The following is a 25,124-nucleotide window of genomic DNA, read 5'->3' on the forward strand; positions in this document are numbered from 1 at the left end:
ATAATTCTTCCAATAACAGACATGCACAAATCAAAAGTCTGGAATGAGTTTTACAGGAATCTAATAAGACACAGTCTTACATAGGAACCATGGGATTTGTTTCTCTGTAGGCAAGGCATTTTAAAACTTATGAATCAGAGACACAAGTTTAATAGTTACAAGCCAGAAATATTTCACTTATATAAATTTGGAAATCTAGCTGATTTCCTGTGCTATGGGTTTTGTTCTTTTTTTCCTTCTGCCAAATGAGACCAAGAGAAATAGAATACAATATATTTTCTGGTTAACGATTATATTGTAATTTATGGAAGAGAGCAGAATTCTAGTTTGACAAAAATCGTGGGGTTTCCATTAACAGTACTCTATTGGCAGTAGTATTAAACATGACTTATTGAATAATTTGTACTTGTTAATATCATACCTACAATTATATGTTTTTATGTCTGATTTAACGGCATAAAGTGAATACCAAGGGACTGTCTCCTTGCCTGTGAGAAATTCAAAAAGAAACTATGCATAGTTTCAAGAATCATCAGTGTCCTGCAGAGTCTTGGCTCTAAATCAGCTTTTGTGCAAAAGAGCTGCAAAACTGGGAACTGATTAAACACATGTATTTGTTGGAAGAATAAGTACAAATGACAGTTAAATAGAGGGACATTCAGATGAAAGCTAAACTTTTTCCCAGAATTAAGTTGAATATATTGTCACTACATTACAGTGATTTGAACATATGTAGTTACTGATTTTTTGATGTACCTGACCAATTAAGCTGGAGAAGACAAAGACACCCAGGAAAAAATTCAGCAGTTGAAAAACTATCTCAAACAGAGTTTGTGGTTCTGGAAGGCCACCGATGGTGATTAAAGTACGAACTGCCCAATAATAACATCTCAGATACCTGCGGATACAGACAAAATTTTTTGTTACTGACTAGGTATTTTTGAGGTTAAAGTTAAGCAGATACCTACCTGAGTTGAGCCTTCAGTGATGCTTCTCAGTCCAAAAGACCTTCAGCATCTTTTATAAAGGTATAATTTTACAAATGATAGTTATATAAATGGCATTGAGCTGAATGTTCTCACTGCAGCAAAATAAGGTATACGGGAAATGCAGTGGCTACCTACTGTTCTCCAGTAACTGCAGTATTACAGAAGTTTTCTGTAACGCATTGCCAATATGTACATTACAGTGTTAGAATGCTACCAGTGAAGATGCCATCATGTTAAAGGCAGTGTAAAAGTGTTAAGAGACTTCCCATCTGTAGCATACTAGATGCACACACAGCTGAAGGTCTTTTCCATGGCTTCACTTGATGACACCAGTGTGAAGGCACGACAAATACACAAGTGTTTTTCTTGTGTCCATTAATTTTCTTATGCCTTTAACCACTTTGGTCTTCCTCCCCCTCTGCTCCTGAGCACCCTTCATAACCTCCTGGGTTACATCAAACAGGAGTTGTATGATTTCACAAACTGTGTGTTAATCCAGCTTCTCCAAACCACTCAACTTATTCTGCACTGAAAGGTTGACTCCTGCATTAACTTCTATAGGCTCTCTGCTACTACCCATACTGTCACCTTAACAAACATTTCTTGCTTTCTTCACTTTCATAGCAGGGAGCAATGGTCAGTCACTAAGACTCTGCTTCAACATGTGGCTTATATTGATTTCTTCACATTGGTCTGCTGGCTATCAATTCCCATACCAGAAGTGTGAGCTCTCTGGACAAGGTTTTTTGTTCTGTTTGTACAACCCTCTTTGTACATTGTGCCTTGTGCATGACAGAGCTTGTTGCATTCAAGTGATGCTTTTCTATTTGTGTGATTACACAAGTTTATGAAAGCAGCAAACTTTTTTTCTTTTTTCATTTTGCCAGGATAATTCTACTAACTCTCTTTAAAAAAAAAATAAAAATATATGTAAGTGCCTTGGGATCTCTAAAATTCTGTTTGAAATGTATTTCTAGAACATGGCACCACTAGTAATTCAGCATCCCCCATACTGTGCAGTGGGGATTAATTAGTTCAAATCGTTGTGAATGTACTAACATTTCCTTTTTTTTCTGTGCTAATAAGTAATTGGTTTAGGAATACTTTCAAAAGCCTCCTATTAATTAGAATTTGACTTCCTAAGTCTCTGTATAATCAGACTTCAGCTTCACTAATGATTAGGAGTGGGAGTTCATTTTCTTTAACTGTGCAATGAGATTTTCTATTATTTCATCTATGACTATTGCTGCTGAATCAATGAAGATTCCTTTTGTTTGTTGAATTTTGTTGTTTGAAATAAATTAAAAAACCCACCCCAAAACAAAATCACAGAAGAAAAATTTTTGGAGATGTTTGCTTTTAAATAGAAAGTCTTGCACACATCTTCTCATGCCTACCCTGAATCTGAGGCCACCCAATCTACTTGCTTCAGGTGTACATTTTGACTTGGTGGTCTCCAGTTCTAAACTCAGCTGTTGTTCGTACACACTCCACTCCTACTAACAAGTGGTCAGTGTAACAATGCAATTGGAGGGTTAGTTTCGTGCAAACAGGAGAAAAATCCCTCACAAACCTAACCAATTTCAGTAAGGGTTTTTATTGAAATCACTCGAAAGTGTTCTCAAATCTTTAATCTAAAATGTCAGGCTTTACCAAGCAATCAGTTTTTGCTTTTCATTGCCAAATCCCTTTTCTCTTAGTTGCAAATTAATGAAATGGAGTAACAATAATCACTTTTACAATAGTTTTCTAATTTGAGATTTTAACAGCCAGAACTGTCTGTTTTCATTCAGAGTATTTAAGTGAAAAATCTCATTCTGTCTGCTATCATATCATTTTTCCTTGTTAGGGGTGCAAAAAGAATGACTAGATTACACCACTACAGTATTTTCACTTGGGTTTAAAAAAATCATCACCTATGCATGCTTCCAGCCAAGTATGGATATGTAGCAGCTTTCTCTTAGACTTCTGTAGCATAAATAAATAGTAAGAAAACCCCTCGGATCTGTTCTGGAAGAGTTGGAGATTTAAGCATAAAATGATTTCTCTAGCTTGTCTGAATTATAAATCATATTTATATCATATTCATTTCCCATATTTATTTCCCATAACTGAGAATGCTATAGTGCTTGAAACATGTATAATTTATTAATATAAAAGAAATTAACATTACTTCTGCACTAGTTACTGTAGGAAATAAAAACAATTAACCATTTCCCTTACCCCCAGTGGCCTTGGATTACAAGCTAGCTAAATCCACCATGATAGTCAATCTAATCTTAATTTGGGGAATGTCTGCAAAGAATGAAAGCAGCTTCTCAAAGGAATTTAGGGGTCACATTCTTGTTTTCAGGGCTGTATATCCAAGATGTGAGAGAGGTTTTTTTTCAAATCTGCCCACCCCTTTTTGAAGATGTACTTAATACAGCATATTCTTTTGTAATTTTAGTTCAAAAGACACTTTCTACTGTCAAAGTCACATGATATTCACTACCTCTTAGTCACAGGTTTTATATTTTCTCCTTTTATGCATCTTATTATTTTTATTTAAATCTGAAAGAAAAGTTCCACAGTTAAAATATAAAACAGATTTTGATTTTTTTTTTCCCTAAGAATGGGATAAATGAGACTGTAATTTTTGTTTAAGGAAAGTCAGAAATAACAGGCCCTTATTTCAACAGTAGTAGCAGCTCTGCTTCCTACTAGCTGGTGTCTGGAAACCACCATTGCTCACCATACGGTTTACTGGCCTGCTATAAAATTACTGTTGAAGCAAACAACATGAAACAAAAAAGGGATTTTCCCTCCACACAACGTAGTGAGTAAGATTATCCTTCAGGCAATCAAACTACTAGAATTTTCCCTAAAATAAGGCCTAGGTATGAAAACAGTCAAAGAAACCCAGTGCAAGTAATATACCTTGTAATATTATGCCAGTAGAAATATCTCTTTCATAAAAGTCTATTTCAGAGTACACTAAACTTCTAACAAGGTTTTAGTTAATAGAGCAAATCAAATCTTTGTGAACATGGCTATCAGATTTTAAGGTGGTATTAACACATTAATTTCAGTCCAGAGAAACATTATTTCAGTGCTATCATGTTTGACTTCCCTCAGATTACTACCAGGGTAGGTTTAAGCAGGGTAAAGAAGTAGCCTTTATAAACTGGTACTCTAAATGTCTTCCTTCTTGGTACCTCTTTTTCTTGAATGACTTATCCACCAGATAGCTGTGAGAATGTGATGATCTCAGAGTGGATGATGTCAACTACAAAGCTTTTATCTAAAATATATCCTACAAGTATTAGCTCTGAAAGCATTAGGTCTGACATGAGTTGGGCTGTGCTTTCACAGATTTTCTGGAGGCACAAAACTGTCTCTGTGTAGCAAGACAACAAGTGGGACGCATCAGACCAGCAAGTGCAATGTATAGCTGATGCCCATGAGCCGCCTTTTAGGATACGTCAGTATTACTGTGCATTGGGCAAGGCATACAAAACAAGTAGAGTTGTTCTAGACATGTATAGGGACCATTTTCTGGGACTTCCAAGTATCTGCTAAGTCTGTGGCCAGAGCAGGAAGAAAATGAGCTACAGAGAAATATAATCGATGGCTTGATTAATAAATATGCCAGAGAATTTTGAACACTACTTGTGGGTGCCTTGCAAACAGCAGAAGAACTATAACATGATCAGAATTGAGTGATTTGCTTTGCCAGAATTTAATGCTGACCTGGGGGGTTTGCATGAGAATTTCAGCTCCTTTAGCTTTGGTTTCCCTTATGCGCAGTGATGAAATGGACAATTCAGAACAATGACATGAGCCTGCCTTGAATCCTTTCTAAAGGATTTGCTCATTTTCTTCAGGAATTAGGGAAATCAGTCTCTTACTTAGGTAGTTAAATTAGATTGTAAAGAAACACATATAGTTCAAAATGATCACTTAGCTGTAATTAAGAGACCTTTCTAATATCCTGCTTGCATAGGCTTTCCACTATAATGTTGCATCAGGGATGCTATCCTTCTGCACTAAGAGAGACTGAGATCTGTCTACCTAGTTATACCAAGCTCATGAATGCAGTTTTAATGCTGGAAACATCTTGTGCTGCTAATTTGGATGAGCTGCAGGGGGGCAAACTTGATTGAAGGCTGCCATGCAAAAGACCTCATGTATTCTTGAAGTGGCACTAACACTTTAGAGTCTGGAAACAAGCTGGAAAAGAATACAGCTAGCACAAATTTGCAAAAAGAAGCTACTTTAATATTTTGCTTGAGGCTTGAGTGCTGTGTACAGCTGTTAGTTGTAAATTGAAGTTCACCCATTAGTATGCCTGCTAAGGAATATATAATCAAATTGATAAGGGAAACTGTTGTCTGTGTATTCTTTTTAGAATAGAAAGGAAAAAACAAAACAAAAGAAAACACAGAACAACCCAGAAGTGTTGTCGTTTTTAAGAACTGGTTTTGGCCATAACTAGCAACATTTTATGGGCACAACACTGATTCTACAGAAAACGTTCATGGCACAAAATCAGTGCCAGATCATTTGCTTTGGGTGAGTGTAATCTGAGACCACTAGAATTTTGATTTATTTATCAAACTGCTTGCTGTAATATTTTTAATTAGCTAAGAAGCTAATTATTATTGTTTATAAAAATTTCTACTCTAAATCCCATCTGATTTCAGTGTGACTTTTGAGAAGTGTTTTGTGTTTTCGTCTCCCCACAGAAAAGGGACCACAAAATACTAAAAACCCTGACCATTGCCTCTGGGCACAACTGCATTATCTGTGATCAACCTATCAAATAAATTCTACCAGTTGTGTTCCTGAGTGAAATGCAAAAGTTTATTTCCTGTGAAAAACAGGAAGATTTTCTTTCCTCTTCTCCAGGCTATTCTAAAGAAGCATTAAAAACCTTAAGACTGAGTAAGCACTCTCAGAGTTTTGAGGTTGCTCAGCATTAAGTTACCTTATTTTTTAATTATGAAGCAAGCATTCCCAAGAATTGCATTAAAAAAAAATAGCTGTAACGGAAATTCATTCTAAATTTTTCTTGTCAGATTTCTGGAAGCCTTGATCCTACAAATAAATGCCTGTGTATTAGCTTCAGTTACATAAGTGGTCCCACTGAGCTCCATTACCCTGCTTGCACATGTCTGACTGCAGTACTCAAGCTGTGTGTTTAGTGGTGTGTGGAAATTTCAGCCATGACATTTTTGGTTAGAGAACCCTATTAAAAAAAAATCAATGCTGCTTTACACAAAGTGTGTTTTACTCTCAAAGGCGATTTCTTACCCTTCAAGATAGTGACTTCACATCAAGCCTGTGAAGTCTGACAAAATTGCAAGCAAGAGCAGCATGTCTCTAAGAGAAATGTGAAAAGTTGTTTAAAGGGTGATTTATGACAGCAGTAGTGTATTATACATGTTTTTTTTAAGAACGTAATTAATGAACAAATTGAGCTTCTATGGCTTTAACTGTATTATGGCCTTCAAAAGAAATAAACACTCATATATCTGAACTGACTAGGTATGTGTTTATATAACTGCAAACAAAACACATTGACTTCTCTATTTTCTCTTGCTTCCTCTCAATCATCTTAATGAATGTCCCTTACTTGGCATCCAGTTTAGTGCTGTCAGAAGATGTTTGTGAAAAAGTGTGCCAATATCCATTCCTTCCCACTGGAGACACTGCCACATGTTTAAGTATGACCTCCTCAAAAGATCAGAGAAAGCGGGTGGATTTTTTTTCAGACCTATCACCATGGTATCCAGAGGGACTAAAATGTTGCATTTTAATGACACAATGCTGGCAGAAAAAAAAAAAAAAAATCTATGTCTCTGATTCCTTTGAGGGATTGTTCTACAATCCTTCTAACAGTTCCCATGTGCATATGCAATCAGTAAGTTTAATTTATGACCTTTCTAAATGTTTAATTACGCTAGAGTTTAGCAGTGACTCATAAACCTATAAAAGCTGAAAGTGGTAAACTGATTATTCACTGCACCTGCCCTCCAAATATGTTTTAGTAATGAAAGCTGCTAATCAGCAGTCAGGGTGCTAAAAGTTTGCTATCCAAGTACTTGTAAAGTAAGGACATACCTTGCAAGCAAAGGCATGGGAAGCTAAAGGGGATGCAGGAAGAAGCAAAACCAGCAAAACTCTCTTGCAAGTGAAAACCACTTACATGTTTCCTTCGCCATCGTACACCCATCTAGTGCTGCCAAGTCCTTCATAGTCTGAAGCCCAATAATACAGGCATGCATTAATGTGCAAGATAAACAGCAAATATCCTGTTGTTCGAATGACCCTGTAAAAGTCAACAGATTCCTTTAAAGCAGCTTACATTTTTCCTTCCTTTTAATATGGCATTTTTGGATCAACAGTGTTTATGTTAACCATCCACTAAGTAGTTCCCCGCCTGTATTGATTCTTTGAAAAAAAATAGCTGGCAGTTGTCTCTCGTGTTTGTCCAAAGTCAAATAAATATCCTTCCTAAAGTATTTAACAGGGTAATTTTTAAATTATGGTTCCCTGAGGGCTTTATAATCCACTTCTTCAACTGGCTATGAATATTTACAGAAATCTGAAGCTATATTAATGAGGTTACAGGGTACAAATTAATTTATTCACCAAACTCTATTCAAGATAGGCACTAAACATGTGAAACAAAGCCAAGAAATATCTGAGGTCAGAAATTAACTGCTTTACAAGGACTATGCTAGGAAGCCTGCAGTAGATACACTAAATAGTACAATCTAGTAGCTACAGCAGGAGTCAGGATTTTTATCATTCCTAATCCAAGTTCTTATGCTTATGCCAAGATCTTTGAAGAACATCAGTGATGAGCTACTTAAGCACCAAGCAGCTTCCTGTTTAGTACAATAATGATCTCATTGTATATCCTCTGATCAGTGCACGGGAGTCAAAAGAAAGATTTCCTGGCTTTAGGTCTCTATTTGAATGCTCATACAGACAGCGGATAAATGAGCAGGAAAAGTACAGGACTTGTTAAACACAGGGAAGCCAGTATATAATGAGTTCATCTGCTATGGTTTTATGAAAATTTAATAATAAGGTCTAAGTTAGGTCTATAAACTAACTTAATGAGAGATAATATGTCTATGGCTGCTTCTGTATTATGCACTCCTTTGATGGTTCCTCAGGTGTTGTTGCATGCCCTCCTTTGCCTCTCCATGCCATTGAACGATCCACGTATGTGTACTCTTCTTCTTTACAATGTTGATGAGTGGTGTGCTTCCAGGACAGCTGTGTTTAGGATTGAAAGCTTTTGAGAACAGCAGATAGCTGATGTGGTCTAGTAATATCGCAATATTGACCATGCTGGGTGTTGTGCACAAGTTTGAATCCACACAAGTGGATTCCTGAGGTCTGAGTGAAGGTTCAGGGAGCCTTTGTTACAATTTATATTATATTTCTCTAGGCACTGTTGGATCTACTGCAATGCGTAGATAAGACATAGTCATTTTTGTTAGCTTTATTCCTCCAAACTCAGACTAATGAGTTTGAGAAGAAGATCCACCTAGGCACACAGACTTGCTGTGTAGTTTGGTTTGACATTGTCCAATTAATTGGTGCCTTATTACTCAAATGGTGACCACACCATGATCTCAGATCAAAACAACATTGCTACATTCAAATGAAATGCCATAGTTTGCACAGCCTGTCATTTTTTTTTTATATTTCTATCTCCTATTTATCCTTATCTTCTGTATAACTACCTGCCTTCTCCATTTGTCCTTTATCTTTCCTTACCCTAATGGCTTCTAGTAAGCCAATTAAAGGATCTTTGCCTTACGTTTTTACCAATGAAAACCTCAAAAACAGGGACTCAGTTTTTTTTGAAGTATGTTTTAAAGCACTGAATGAGGGCACAGCATGACATACATAATAGGTGATTTTGCAAATACAAAATATAACATTTTGGTAGCTCAGTATGCAGGCTTTTATTTGTTTCCTTCCTAGCGCATATCTTAGTTACGCACTGGTGGGAAAGCCTATAGATAATAAAGCATTAGTACTGTTAACCCTGTGTATGCTGTGCCATGTTGAAGTCCATGTGCTCTACCATTGTTTTTCTGAACATCTTCAGTGGGATTTAGAATTGCATTTTATTTAGTTATGAAGAGTGCTCTACTTCACACATTTCAGGTTTCTGGCCTGTTAAGGCTATGAGGTAAAAAATTGATTCACTTTGTAGTATTTACATTCTGTAATTTACATTCTGCAAAGGATTTAATATTGGAAAATCATAGAATCATAGAATCATAGAATTGTTAGGGTTGGAAAGGACCTTAAGATCATCTAGTTCCAACCCCCCTGCCATAGCCAGGGACACTTTACGCTAAATCATATCACCCAAGGCCTCGACCAACCTGGTCTTGAACACTGCCAGGGATGGAGCATTCACAACCTCCCTGGGCAGCCTATTCCAGTGCCTCACCACCCTAACAGGAAAGAATTTCCTTCTTATATCCAACCTAAACTTCCCCTGTTTAAGTTTTAACCCGTTGTAATGTAAGCAGGTGTCCTGGGTTCAGCAGTAGCAGCCATTTTTCTCCATCTCAGTAGCTGGTGTAGTGCTGTGTTTTTGACTTTCAGCCTGGGAACAGTGCTGATAACACCGATGTTTTCAGTCTTTGCTAAGTAATTACTCCAATCAAGGACTTTTCAGTCTCATGATCTGCCAGGGAGGAGGGGCACAAGAAGCCAGGAGGAAGCAGGACACCTGACCCAAACTAACCAAAGAGGTATTCCATAGCACAGCACATCATGCCCAGTATATAATTGGGACAGTTAGCTGGAAGGCCTAGATCACTGCTTGGGTCAGGCTGGGTACTGGTTGGTGGGTGGTGAGCGGTTGTATTCTCTTCCCTTGTTATTTCCCATATCATTATTATTATTGGTGGTAGCAGCAGTGATTTGTGTTATACCTTAGTTACTGGACTGTTCTTATCTCAACCCGTGGGAGTTACATTCTTTCCATTCTCCTCCCCAACCCTCTGGGAGTGGGGGTGGGGGGGAAAAGTGGGGAGTGAGCAAGCAGCTGCGTGGTTCTGAGTTACTGGCTGCGTTTAAACCACAACAGTGGGCCTGTGACCAGAAAAGGAAGACATAAGAAGTAGCGCACAGTTGTGGCACTCATGTAATACCGTGTTACAAAACCGCTTAATGAGGCAGAACAGCCTTGGAGAGTAGCTGGTTCTGTCATTCCAGCTACTTTAGACATTTTAGAGGACCAGTGAGATCTTGCTATGTGTCTCTTAGCTTTTCTAAATATGAGAATTCCCTGTTTTTTGACATGCTAATCAATATTATACCCTTCAAATTTAGGCTAGGTTGAAGATACACACATCCCACTCTCACTTGCCTTTTAAAAAAACATTTCCCAAAACATAATGTTGTAGTTGCAAAAGTGCTTGTTTGGGTGAAATCAGGCTTGCTAATTTGTTCCTATTTCTTTGCAAAAGAAACTGTAGTTGCAAAAGTGCTTGTTTGGGTGAAATCAGGTTTGCTAATTTGTTCCTATTTCTTTGAAATCAATACACACACAACATTATTGTTAAATACAACTCAAAACTATCTATATTAAAAATCTATATATTCCAGTGTTCACTGCAAATATTCTAGGAGATACAGGGAAGTCATAAAGTCCAAAGTAAAGGATGTAATATTGAAAATACTTGATTAATCTTAAAAGCTCTCAACATTAGGAAAAAGTTAAAAAATATACGCAAGACAGATAACCCATTCTTTTTCATGAAATAAAATTTGGGGAACAGAGGGAGGCAGTGGTATAGAAACTGACAAGAGAATTCTTCAACCTGTGGAAATTCAGAGAAACTTTCTCTTCTAACAGCAAAATTTTTTTTTTAAAAAAAGAAATAAAACCAAACCCAAAAAACTCTCAAAGAGTCGAAAGGCTCTTCATAAGTGAAAGGAGAGAGCAACAGAAGAATAAGCTTTGTGGAGGTCAGCATCTCACAAATACTTTAACAGAACTTTCAAACTTCTGAGTTTTGATTTTTTTTGCAAGCACATGAAAATGTGACAACGATGATTCTTCAGCCTTCTTTTCAAGTTTAACTGGCTTCTAAACCTCATAAAATATCTCATTTATAAGGTATAAATGCCAAGTTTACAATTTATGTGCAATCTCAGAAGTCGAATAAGGTGGTAAACAACAGATCTTTATTTCTGCAGCACAGCAGCACACAAGAGCAATATGTACCCCAAAATATAGGCCAGGGAAAAAAAAAAACCTGTCAGTTTAGGAATTGCACAAGATAAACTAGGACTGATGATGTTGATAGTCAATGACAATAATGGTAACAGTAGATTGGTTCACTGGGATTTAGCAGCATCACTGACAGTTAAGGGGCCTATGAAATTTGCCATAACCATGACCACAAGCTGCTTGAATTGGATCCAAAACTCTTCCTGCCAATGCAGAAGATGAGAACATAGTGCAGCGGACAACAGTTATAATCACCATTTAGGATCTGTGCTGAGTTGATTCTTATTCCAAGTTTAGAAAAAGCAGTGGAGGATCAAATTTCTGTATATGCCAGGTTCATGGTGAGAGCATATTTGAAGAAAAATATTGACACAGGCTCAAGCTCATAACTCCTATTGAATACAAATAAACAGCTACTGAGGATTTGGAACTGCTAGTAGCAACCTAAAGAAACTGTTCGTCAGCTCTTTCACTGAAGAAACTTCTTTCTCGTGCTTCTGATCAGTTAAATTTTATCAGTATCCTGATGCTGCTGAACATTTTGTCTGAACCAGGCCAGCTGTACCAAGTTAGTTTTCACATGTGAGTGAAGCTTTACGTTTATTATTTTAATGATTACAACAAAGACAGATGTTTTAAAAGATTTTAACTTGAACTGTTAAAGGCTTCACTGACAACTTGTGAAATCAAATGAGATACATTCTGTGCCAAGCTTTGCATGCTACAAGAGTTTAATAAGCACATACCTGTAGATGTATGCTTTGTCCAGAACAGCTTCCAAACGATCATTAAACTCAAAGAATGTGTTATGCTGAATGGAAAATGAAAGTAATCCAATCACTATTCTTCACTACATATGTTTTTATAATAGTACTGATATTAGTTCACATGCACATTTTGAAAATAATGGATTTTTCAGTAGTTGGACTTAAACATTTAAATTAAAAGGTTAACTGCAAAACAAAAGATAAAAATTGAGTTAAACTTTGTTTTGGGTGTTGAGAGAAATAATCTACTGTATAGGTCAGACTGCTGCAGATAAATGACTTCTTCCTCAAATATATAAAACTGCTTGGGCAACTTTATCTGAGAGAATTACACTCACAAGAACCCCTTTTTTCTCTTTCTGAAATGCCAATAATTCTTCAGCAGGTGGTCTTATGTAACAACAACTGCATACTAGATGATACCATGTAAAATCAATTGCTCCTGGATTGAATTCTTCCTGTTAATTACTTGCCATTAATATTTGCATGTAGCTTTTTTTCTTTGTTTTTGTTCAGTACATGACTGTATGCCTGAGATACTATTTAACTTTTCATTCTTTCATATTTTGTTGGTTCTGATTTATGTAATTATGATTATGTAATTTTTAAGTTTTATTGAAAGCTAAAGTGAAGAGCACCCACATTTTATTCTCAGATTTCTTGTGTTACCCCCCAACTTTAAATAAAAGCCAGTTGTCAACATATTGATTGTGTGAAGGGGGTGTATTTAGTAGCAGAGCGGCCTGCTAGGGACTGTGAAATGCAGGTATCACACACAGTATCACAGTATGCTAGAGATTGGAAGGGACCTCAAAAGATCATCTAGTCCAATCCCCCTGCCGGAGCAGGAACACCTAGATAATGTTACACAGGAATGTGTCCAGGTGGGTTTTGAATGTCTCCAGGGAAGGAGACTCCACAACCTCCCTGGGCAGCCTGTTCCAGTGCTCTGTCACCCTCACTGAGAAGAAGTTTCTTCTCAAGTTTAAGTGGAACCTCTTGTGTTCCAGTTTGTACCCATTACCCCTTGTCCTATCATTGTTTGCCACTGAGTAGAGCCTGGCTCCATCCTTGTGACACTCCCCCTTTATATATTTATAGACACTAATAAGGTCACCCCTCAGTCTCCTCTTCTCCAAATTATAGAGACCCAGCTCCCTCAGTCTTTCCTCATAAGGGAGATGCTCCACTCCCTTAATCATCTTGGTTGCCCTGCGCTGGACTCTCTCCAGCAGCTCACTGTCCTTCTTGAACTGAGGGGCCCAGAACTGGACACAATATTCCAGATGGGGTCTCACCAGGGCAGAGTAGAGGGGAAGGAGGACCTCTCTACCTACTAACCACCGCCCTTCTAATACACCCCAGGATGCCATTGGCCTTCTTAGCCACAAGGGCACAGTGTTGGCTCATGGTCATCCTGTCATCCACTAGGACCCCCAGGTCCCTCTCCCCTACACTGCTCTCTAACAGGTCGTTTCCCAACCTATACTGGAACCTGGGGTTGTTCCTGCCCAGATGCAGGACTCTACACTTTCCCTTGTTATATTTCATCCAGTTATTCCCTGCCCAACTCTCCAGCCTGTCCAGGTCTCGCTGGATGGCAGCACAGCCTTCTGGCATGTCGGCCACTCCTCCCAGCTTAGTGTCATCAGCAAACTTGCTGATAGTACACTCGATTCCCTCATCTAAATCATTGATGAATATATTAAATAACACTGGTCCCAGTACTGACCCTTGAGGCACTCCACTAGTTACAGGCCTCCAACTAGACTCAGCCCCATAGACTACAACTCTCTGGCTTCTCTCCTTCAGCCAGTTCGCAGTCCACCTCACTACCTGATCATCCAGTCCACACTTCCTCAATTTAGCTGTGAGGATGCTGTGGGAGACTGTGTCAAATGCTTTGCTGAAGTCAAGGTAGACCACATCCACCGCTCTGCCATCATCCATCCACCATGTTATTTCCTCATAAAAGGCTAAGAGATTGGTCAAACATGATTTCCCCCTGGTGAAGCCATGTTGACTGCCCCTCATAACCCTCTTATCCTTGATATGCCTTAAGATGGCACCAAGGACAAGGTGTTCCATCACTTTCCCAGGGATGGAGGTGAGGCTGACCGGTCTATAGTTACCCGGGTCCTCCTTCTTGCCCTTTTTGAAGACTGGAGTGACATTTGCTTTCCTCCAGTCCTCAGGCACCTCTCCCGTTTCCCAAGACTTGGTAAAGATGATGGCGAGTGGTCTAGCAATGACTTCCGCCAGTTCCCTCAGTACCCGCGGGTGCATCCCATCTGGACCCATGGATTTATGGATGTCCAGATTGCTCAACTGATCTCTAACCCATTCCTCATCGACTAAGGCAAACCGCTCCGTTGACCTGACTTCATCTAAGGTCTCAGGGGTACAGAGCTCTTCAGGACTGCCTGCAGCAGAGTAGACAGAGACAAAGAAGGCATTCAGTAACTCTGCCATCTCTGCATCTTCTGTCACCAGGGCACCCATCCCGTTCATCAGTGGGCCTACATTGCCTCTGGTGTTAGTTTTATCTGCCATGTATTTGAAAAAGCTCTTTTTGCTGTCCTTGACCCTTCTCACCAGGTTTAATTCTAAGGAGGCCTTAGTCCTCCTAGCTGCCTTCCTACATCCTCTAGCAGCAGCCTTATATTCCTCCCAAGTGGCCAGCCCCTCCTTCCATGACCTGTAAACTCTTCTCTTCCACTTGAGCATACCCAGCAATTCCCTATTTAGCCACGCAGGTCTCCTGGCCCTCTTCCTTGACTTTCTACGTGTCGGGATGCTCCGATCTTGAGCTTGGAAAAAGCAGTCCTTGAATGTCAACCAACTGTCTTGGGCCCCTTTACCTTCAAGCAGCCTTGCCCATGGGATTTCCCCTAGCAATTGCTTGAAAAGGCCAAAGTTTGCCCTGCTAAAGTCCAGGGATGCAATTCTACTTGGTATTCTACTAGTCCTACCACACAAGATCCTGAACTTCACCATCTCGTGGTTGCTGCAACCAAGGCAGCCCTCAACCCTTACTGCTTCAACCAGATCCTCCTTGTTAGTGAGGATGAGATCCAGCAGCGCTCCTCTCCTGGTTGGTTCATCCACCATTTGCAGGAGGAAATGATCATCCATACACTGGAGGAACCTCCTGGACTGTGGCTGGGTTGCCGAGTGGTCCTTCCAGCAAACATCAGGGAAGTTAAAATCCCCCACGACGACCACAGCCTGTGACTGTGAGGCCGCTCTCAGCTGCCTGTAGAAGGCCTCATCAACTTCCTCACCCTGATCTGGTGGTCTGTAACAGACACCTACAACTGTGTCGCCCCTGCCAGCCTGCCCCTTAATTCTCACCCACAGACTCTCAACTCGCTCGTCATCTGTCCCTGGACAGAACTCGGTGCATTGTAGTTCCTCCCGTACATAAAGAGCAACCCCACCACCCCTCCTGGCTGGCCTGTCTTTCCTGAAAAGGACATAGCCCTCCATGACTATATTCCAGTCATGTGAGCTGTCCCACCACGTCTCTGTAATTGCTAGAGTAGGTAGAGGTCTGTTGTCTAATCCCTTCTCACTCCCTTCATTCAAGAACTCCAGATGTCTTTGAACTCAAAGTCCAAAAGCAAAAGTGGGTTTATGTTTGTTAAATGTGCTGTATATAGTTTACATTGTCCTTAAAATTCCCCCCTTTGCTTTTAAATGCCTGACATTGCCAACAGAATGTGAAAGTACATTGGCATCAATCAGTGATCTTAAATTATTCTTTTTTATCTTTGAAAACTAAACAGGTAATTTAAGAATAATCTAATTAAAATAATATAAATAAACCATCTTTAATCAGAAAAAACAGTTTGAAAGTAGGAAATAATAGAAGAAAATTAAGAGAATAAAGTCTTTATCAGCTAGACTAGATCTTGTATTTTTTGTTGGCTTGTTTACTGATGTTATAGTTTACCCTGAAGATATTCTCCAATCTCTGAATTTCATATTCCTAAACATTATAAACAGATTTCTATTGTTTTGTAAAATATTTATGTGTGGTTAGCCATCAATCACGAACACAGATCACAGATCTTACCTTTAGCATCCTATTTGCTCTAAACACTGGGTTAAATCCAAAGAAGAAGTATAAAACTTCAAACGGCAGTACTGATACCACATCAAGCTGTTGAAGAGCAGAGAGGTCTGTTTAAACTTCACAAAAATTATAATGCATTTACTTGCTGTCAAAAACCTACTTAGATTGAATCATGATTGAGTATAATTGAACAGTCAGCATGCTAAACCAGTAACTTCCCAAGTACTGTCAGGCAAGATTATCTCTTGGAAAACACCACCAAATTTGCTCTGCCCTGCTTTTAAGTCCCCCATGCCTGACATTTTAATCTGTTTCATGGGGACTGTTAACAGTATCTCTGATATTTGATTACTGATACATTCTGTTATTTCAGTTATAGTCCTGACCAGACTAAAATGGCAGGCATGTGCCTGGTGAGTGAAGGTGAGAACACTCCACAAGCTCTTCTTAGAAGTTCTACATATTTCAAAACCAGGTTGCCTAAAGCAATGCAGGGGAACTGGGTGAACAGGACTTCTTGTTTTCAACCTGAAGAAGCCATGTGTTCCAAAAAACAGATTTATCATAGGATGGTAAGTTTGCTTGTTCTTTTTTTTTTTTTTTTTAATGTTGTCTTTTGCTGTATTTGGATGTTTCTTCCCATATCACTGAGATTTTCAATATCTCCCTGCAATCCATCAACACTGTGATTACTCTTCTTTACCTGCCTACTTTATTCTTTCCAAGAATTCTATGGAGAGAAGGAAAGCTTTGGCAGACTTGGCTTTGCCTTTCTGAAGATCCTGTGGTGCCTTGTTCTGTTGCTGGTATTATTTGGGAGCAAAACAGGGATGTGGGAGGGTAGGCTTCATCTCACTGTAATCAGATGTGCTTTTGATCTGAGTGATGCCACCCACGTTGGTAGCAATTAGCCTGCAGCACTGAATTTTTATTCCAAGTAAGATGAAGTTAATACCTGAACTCTGAATAAAAGCCAACCAAACCAAAATATTGAATGAGGACAACCTTTTATGGCCTCTGTCCCTCTCTCAGACACATGACTAAGAGGAGGCAGAATTTAGTCAGAAGTGTTTCAAGATCAGTAACTGTTAATTAGTACTTAATCGTATGACAAATTCCCAGATTATATCTCTCTTCCATGTGGTGAGAACACTCAACACTCATTAGTTTCTGCATAAGTCAAGAGCACTAGACACACTGCAAGTGTGAACTTAAAATAAACCCATGTATATCCGTTTAGTTCTCTTGCTGTAAGTTTGACTCTGTACTATTCACTTACCTGTATATATCCTGCACCTTTGAACAGCTGAACCTCAAGTACAAAAGTAATGATACCATAGTCACTGAGACAAAAATAAGACAGATACAAAAGTATTTACAGAAGAGGAAGGGGCAATAATTGAGATTTCAGAGATGTGGGCTTGGAATCACAGAGCAGTATGTATACAATGGACTACCTATGCTTTGTTGGCAAAAAAAAAAAGTATTTAGTAAAAAGTTAACAATTTTCTTAAGTCAAATTAATCTTTGTTTTTACAAAGTGCAATAAGTGTCCAAAATATTAGTTTCAATTTTTGTTTACTTGTGTGAGTAAAATCCTATTCAGTACCATGACGTACTTCATGAGAATTCACTAAATAGAGTTATCATCTAACTTCAAGACTTTTTATTTTGTTTAATGAATCTCTGGCATACTGTGCAATTGTCTTTCAGTGTGTAAGGGGACTACCTTGCAAAAAGTCATCAAAACACGGAATTTTAATGACAGAATCACAGAATCATTAGTGTTGGAAGGGACCTCTGGAGATCATCTAGCTCAACCCCTCTGCCAAGGCAGAGACAGCTAAAGCAGGTTAAACAGACACAAGTCCAGGCAGATTCTGAATATCTCTAGAGGGAGAGACTCCACAACCTCCCTGGGCAGCTTGTTCCAGTGCTTTGTGAAGATAGCAATCTTGAGCTGTTGAACACTGGCCTGCCATCAAACCAATGCTTTCTGGTGATGTTTTTAAACCAATGGTGATTTTCAGTGAATGAAAAAAGTCCTGTGAAATCCTCAGCCAGAACTTGCATATTTACATCAATAACACAGGGTCTGCTTACCCGGAATTTAATAGAGCTTCGGTAGAATTTCTTCATTTCCACCTTGTCTGACTACAATGATAATGAAAAGACAAAAAAGCAGTCAAGAACAGAATGTCAAGAATGAGCCTCTGGTACCTGACAGTAAAAATAATTCTCTTCTGACAGTAGAAATGATGATAGCTGTATTATTGCTGCCCTAAAAGTATGAATGAAGAACTACCTGTAGGAAGAAGTAGTAGCTTTAATTACACTAGCTTTTATTAGACCTACTTGAAAAAATATCAAGTTTAGGGCTTGTCTGATTTTAGTCAGGCTTGGCTGTTGGTCTGAAAAAGTACGTTATATTTTTCCCATAAAACTACCCTCTCATGTCATCTCTACCAGTTGTTGCTTGAGGCAAATCCTTTCAATTCCAGGGCCAAAACCTCCATTTGACTTCAGTTATTCCAAGAAAAATGCAAAGAATGTTTCTGATGGTGCTATACAAAAGCAGCTCTTTGAAAGAAAGCATTAACATGCTAGCATTATTAACATTATAATAATCAACACTGCATTCATTAGTAATGATTAGATATTTATTTTTGAATTGCTCTCCATGGGAACTGATGCTTATACCTTAATAAGAAAGGGTAATCACAAGCATCCAAAGAAATGCATCTATTATGCTTTCTATTTATACCAGGGACACTTCAAAATGGCTTTAAAATCTTAAGGATATTGCCAAACCAACTTTTCACTATTTTTAGTTTAAGCATTAAAGTAAATGAAGGCGATCAGACAGTAGATGACCTCTTCATGCACTAAAATCTATAAATTGTACAAACAACTTCAAGGGAAATACAAGGTAAGCTTCTTACATTAGAGTTTTAACCTTGTTCATAAAACCTGAGTTTTGTAGGATTTAGGAAAGATTGCCAGTTGCTAAATGTCTTGGCATGGAAAAATATATTACACTGCACAGCATTTAATATATATCCAAACTATATTTGCACAGTTTTATCTGAAATCCTCTGTAAAGATATCACTAATATCTTGTATGCCTAATGTGTAAAATTTTATGTAAAATCACTGAACTAAAGTTAGCTCCAAATTGCATTTTACTATATATAATTTTGAATTTTCTATCTATTGAGCACAGTAGTGTCACACTGAAGTTATCAAAACTCATTTTTTTCCACATTAGGTTTTCTTCTATAAGTTAAAGAATCAAAAGTAGAAAAAAAGTTCCAGATGCCCTTTTGATACGTTAACGCTCTTTACCTTTTTTTTCAGGTAGAGTTTTATTTTGCATTTTTCAATAAAAAATAGCACAAAAATAGTAGCAAAAAGCAAAATTGAATGTAAATATTTTCCCAAAATAAAATATATCATATAAATAATTTTCTAAGCATCCTGAGATAACAGGGATTTGCTCTGATTTTGTCATCCCTCTCCTCTCCCCCCCAGGCTCACAATCTGTAACAAAACACACATATCCTGCCAAGCCCTAGCAGAATATTTATGATCTTCAACTACGATTCTTGCACTGATTCCAGTGAAGCTGCACCAGTTTACTCCTGGTGAGAGTAGCCTTACGCCTGTTCCAGCTGCTCTGATCTATTACTTTCAAACCTGTTTTTAACTTTTTAAGAATGTAGACAATGAATATTTCTCCTCTTTCCAAAATAGGATTATGGAAGGTCAGTGAAGAATAATATAGGTATGGAAAAGTTGTGTAGATTTGACATAGCAAGAAAAAATGTGTCAGATTAGAGGAAATTCCTATATACATTATTTTCTGATGCAAAACTAGTACCCATGGAAATCCCACTTCCAGTACTTACTATTATATCTCCCCCTCTTATAAATTGCACTCGGGGCTGGAAAATTAATAAGTCACACAGGTAGCAGATATCACAAAGGATGTCCATGGTAAACCAATATATTGAATTACTTGGGGTTTGATATGGGAACACAAAGCGAAGGGGAATAAACCAGCAATTCCAATTATAGGCAACTGTCACAAGCATAAGCCATGCTACATAACGATGATCTGAAAGAAAAAAAAAAACAACAAACCCACATTGAATTTACAGGCATGAAGTTAGAATCTTTTTTCAGTCTTTTAGACATATTTATTCTACTGCAGCCTCTGGGAATGCTTCTGCCTAGGGCAACCTATCATTCTCCTTTTTTCAACAGCACAGGCTGCTAAAGTGACATAGGCTGGAGCTAGGAGTCACACAAAGAATTTGCAAAAGGGAAAAAAGGTGAGTTTACAAGAACATAGAATTTAATGCAGCTGAAAAACTCAATACATTTTGCATGTTACTGGTGTATAACCGATAAAACAGTTATTTGGCCCTGATGAATGGGACAAATTCTTGATCAAGAATCAGAAGATTTGGAGTTTAATTGTGGTTGGTTCACATACCAGTTTTGTGCATACCTTCCTTACAACTGTTGTCACTTTTTATATCTCCTCCTTGTTTGAAATAAATGTTCTTTAGGGCAGGATGTATTGCGGCCCTCAGAGTTGCAAACTGGAATGTTGATCTTATGGTGGTTCACAGGTACTATGTAACACTAGGTCACTTTATTATACCTTTGCCCCATTCTATTGCATAGCTTTTAATTTACCTGTGTATGAGTCTATGCTGTCTGGTAGCTGCAGATACTTTAAGTATTTTTTCACTAGAGGCTTTTTGAATTTACAGCATAGCATATCGCAGTAGTGATCCTCCTCTGGTTTTGCTTCTGCTTCCTCTTTCTTTTCTTCTTTTTTCTCTTCTTTTGGTGGGGGTGCAGGCTTCTTCCTTGGTGCTAGCCACATAGAATGCCACAAAGGGTGCCATTTTAGTTACTACACTCTGTTTCTACAGGGTACAGATAAAATCTCTTCTAAAAACGCTTGGCAGTGACTAAAGCTACAATTCATTGTAATACTGAATGCCTTAGAAAATAGATTGGAGAATAAAATCATGACCTATTGGAGAATAAAATCTGCTACCAAGAGCAGGACACTTTATGTAAGAATGCAATATTACTGTATCTCCTTGGACAGTGCCCACAACTAATACCATAAAAGACTCACAAGAAATAAGGTAATTCATAATTCAGCATTCATTAATGCAACTTGGTATTCCTTTTTACATGACTGGTGCAAATAATGCATGCAGTTAGGAAGGGATAAGAAAAAACATTTGTGCCAGGGCTAAGAGAAGACATTTGTGCCATGGGCTCATGTCTCCCCTCTCCTGAGATCAGATACAGAAGGTGCGGCATGTGAAACTAGTGGGAAGCCAATGGTTTTGTATGTTTCTAGGCTTACAAAAATCTTGTCGCGCTCCTTTGAGCCTAGTTCTTCCATCTTTGAGCTGTATAATTTTCTTCACATATTTGTCCCATTAATTCTCATGGCTTCATCTCTGAATAAGATACAGAGTCTTAACAATAAACTGGCAAACTGGATCTTTAATGATTTAGGAAATAAAGGATTTTAAGTTCCACAAAGAGAACAAAAGAGGTAAATGAACAAAAAAAAAAATAAAAAAAAAAGTCATTCCTTTATCGGCTGCTGTAGTTTATAATAATACTTCAGGCACTATTTTTACAGCTTATTAAAGAAAGTTATGTTTCTAAGATGTCAGAATATAAACCCACACTTAATTATTTTTAAAATGAAAAAAAAATGAAATCAGATTTTCTCTGAAGAGGAAACATATTGTATTTGTTTTGCATTTCCTTTTCATCAAAAGTTAATTATTAATTAATTTAAATGATTTTGCTCAATTTGAAGCATGTACATAGAGTCCTCAGTGTGTCTGAAATACTGCCACCATGGCTAAAATTTTATCTACTTTTAGACAGCTGATCTAATCTTAAGAGTGACAAATATCTACTCGTATATGTATATGTCTTCATATGTTTCAGATTCATCTCCATAAATAAACATATCTGGCAGCATTTTAAAACACAGAAAACTTCTTGTCAAGGATGATTTTACATATCGCTCAAGGCTTTTTCCCCTGATTTCCTCAGTGATAGGGTTCAAATGGAGCTCATACCTAAGGACCTGGCTTACTGTTGACTGATACAGGTAAATCTGCTTCAGACAATGGGCACAAACTGATCCATCCCAGTGGGTAAGCACACTAATTTGAAAATTTTACCACAGGATTTTTTGTTCCCGCAAAATAATTTTCATCTTTAAACTCAACAAGCACACAGCTATTTCTAGAGTGACTTACAAGCTGTAGGACTGCCTTCAGGAGAGGACAGCACTGGGTCTTTCAGCTTTTCCTTATAGACTGTTGCCCTTTCCCGCATTTTTCGGACAAGCTCTTGAAGTTGGGCATCAGCATAATCATTCATTTTGAAATCTGAAGGTGTTGGGTTCTGTGTGCTGATTAAAAGAAAAGGAAAAAAAGCTTAACGTTCTGGAAATCAGTGGAAGGAAACAGTGCCAATTCTACTTCTGGGCAGAAGTCAGATGTTAAGATTGAATCTTTATTGGCCACAGAGCTGATTCACATCACTTAGTTCACAGTAAGTGGGCACCTAATTTAACTACTTTTGCTTCCTTGCTTATGCCAGTAGCAGTCTACATGATATTTCAAGCAGAGGAGATCATGGTACCCTGTGCTTTGAATCGCCCACTGCAATAATGACTTCCCACAGCTGCTTTTCACAAAGTTCTACTGTAGCTATGTAAGGCCTAGAGCTTATCCGATGTATTTGCTAAGACACAAGGCATACTCTTACCGTCTGTGCATGAAAATGTGCTTGTTATTTGATGGTAATATCTTAATGATGGTGGGATGTAACCGAGTTAAAGACTAATGTGCAGGTGGGAGGAAAGACTATATTTACTTTATGCTTTCTAATACTGGGAAAATTGATTTCATCTAGGTTTTGTTGCGGGTATTAGCTGACACAAGGTAAAAAGTGATCTGTTTTTCTAAGTGAAAACAAAACACTGATGTTCCTGCTGAAGTTTCCATTAAGGGTTTACTCAGGGTCATAGTAACACTGAGCTGTTATTCTAACACTCAGCATTTCTTCAAACCTGAGGACCACTAATTTTCAAACACTTGCAAACTCACGTTCTGCAATGAAACTAATGCTTTTAAAAGGATCTATGCATGCTGCACAGACAATTAGAAAATCTAACGGAAAGTGATTTTTGATCAACTCTTTTGGTCTTATTCATACTTGAAATTTGATCCTCAATTACTTGCTACTGTATGATTATGCAAACTGGAGCTGTTTTACAGTGCCACCCAGCTGGCAGCTGGGCCATACATTTGGTCTTCCTCTATGTGGGGACCAGGATATGGGATTTCTTCTGTATCCTAGACACAACACTATTCAGCTGATGTTACACACTCATGTCAGAGCTGGTTGTAACTGGCTGTGACTGCCATCCCTGTACTGAAACCCTGTGAGCTATGCCCAGTACTAGAACTACATCAGAGAATTTTTCTTTCTCAACATTTTTTCATGCTGTTTCAAAATCATGGGCTGTGGATGTTACAGCAAAAGAAGAGCCTGACCAACAGTGGAACATACCTGAGATTTCCAGATTCTTAAGACTATTTTCCCAAAAGTAAGTTAGAGGGAAAGCGGTATGACATGGAAGGGTGGGTGGGTTGGGTAGTGGTACTGTGTAGGGAAAAAATGAAAAGCACCACAAAGTGATCTTTGAATAAACACCATTTCAAGACCTAAACCTACTTTGAAACTCCTAACAGAAGGAGCTATAACTCAAATAGGAGAGTGTTAGAGTGGAATGTGTCTAGCTTTTTAGAAGTACAGCTTTCCAGAGACACACACATCACGGTGCCCAAGGAAGTATAATTTAAGGATGTGAAAAATCTGCAGCAGTAAAACTAGTGGATAAAATGAAGATAAGCTGTTAAAAGCAGAAGCCTGGAAGTATGTGCTTATCATTCTTCTAATTTAAGTCTCCTGTAGTATCTATTTCTTAAAACTCCCCAGACAGGAGATTAATCAAACGATTCTGATACACTTTGTAACCTTGTCATGGTTCTTTTAGTGTCACATTTTCCCTTTGCTCAAGCCATCTACAGTGTAACGAAATCCTTTCTTTTTTTTGAACTAACATGTCACAATTACTTTTTCAGGTTCTATACAAGGAATTTAAAATCATTCTTACTCTTTTCTGTTGCTATATTTGCTCAGAGCACTGGCTATCTTTTAGTAAAATCCACTTATCACAGTTGTCATGCCAAAGGCCTTTTCTATCTGCTTTCTAGGGATAACCTGTAAGTTGCACATGATTTTCTTGTTATTTCACAGCCTTTCCAATAAAAGTTAGTCTCCTCTATCATGAATTTTGTGCTTTATCATTGCAATGTAGCCCAAAGGAATCATGTTATTTGGCACTGATTAGAAACTGCGAATTTGTTTAAAGTTATATGCCCCACAGTTGATGAGAAATTGATTTTCCTTGCCCTACTTCTCATTTGGTTTGCATTATCTCCTCCTCTATTATTTTGTAGTAACAAAATGCTTACTTTAAATTTGCTTTAGAGGATGCACGTTGAACACTGCTGATTTGAAGATGTGTGTTGTACACGTGCTTTGTGTGGAGGTGCACTTAAAATTGTTTTGGCTGGCGAAGCCCATTCAGAATTGACTAATCAGTTTTAATAAACTGGGCTCCATCTCTCACATTAGGTGGTGCTAGCATTTGTCTCTAAGATGACATGTTATCCTTTAATCAAATTTATCTCTGACTTTTGTGTAATAAGTTACAATAAGCCTAGGTCTGTATTACTTACTACATCATATACTCTTTTACAGAGCAGAAATGTTTATTCCCTGCTGAAGTATCTATTTCACATGGCCTAAAAGGTCAGGACCACAGCTCATGTACTGTGCACACAGTTTTGTTACTACTTTAAACATGTTTTGTTTAACAATAACAACATATGTAACGA

The 25,124-nt window shown here is 38.1% G+C and overlaps 1 protein-coding gene across 1 annotated transcript in view; it reads right to left on the minus strand.

Annotated features, from left to right (window-relative positions):
* The window catches only part of CNGB3 (cyclic nucleotide gated channel subunit beta 3), a 62,989-nt gene that overhangs the window by 14,822 nt on the left and 23,043 nt on the right, over positions 1-25,124 (minus strand). The window contains exons 4-11 of the mRNA XM_062641615.1: positions 22,410-22,564; positions 20,800-20,982; positions 20,004-20,212; positions 18,199-18,249; positions 16,096-16,182; positions 11,997-12,061; positions 7,180-7,302; positions 757-898 (exon numbers count right to left, since the gene is read on the minus strand). Coding sequence (XP_062497599.1) covers positions 757-898; positions 7,180-7,302; positions 11,997-12,061; positions 16,096-16,182; positions 18,199-18,249; positions 20,004-20,212; positions 20,800-20,982; positions 22,410-22,564 — 1,015 coding nt within the window. The remainder of the gene's footprint in view (positions 1-756; positions 899-7,179; positions 7,303-11,996; positions 12,062-16,095; positions 16,183-18,198; positions 18,250-20,003; positions 20,213-20,799; positions 20,983-22,409; positions 22,565-25,124) is intronic.

Source organism: Pezoporus occidentalis, unplaced genomic scaffold (assembly GCF_034315485.1).
Source record: "Pezoporus occidentalis ecotype Australia unplaced genomic scaffold, CSIRO_AGI_Poc_V1 ctg69, whole genome shotgun sequence".
In the NCBI taxonomy this organism is placed as follows: domain Eukaryota; kingdom Metazoa; phylum Chordata; class Aves; order Psittaciformes; family Psittacidae; genus Pezoporus; species Pezoporus occidentalis.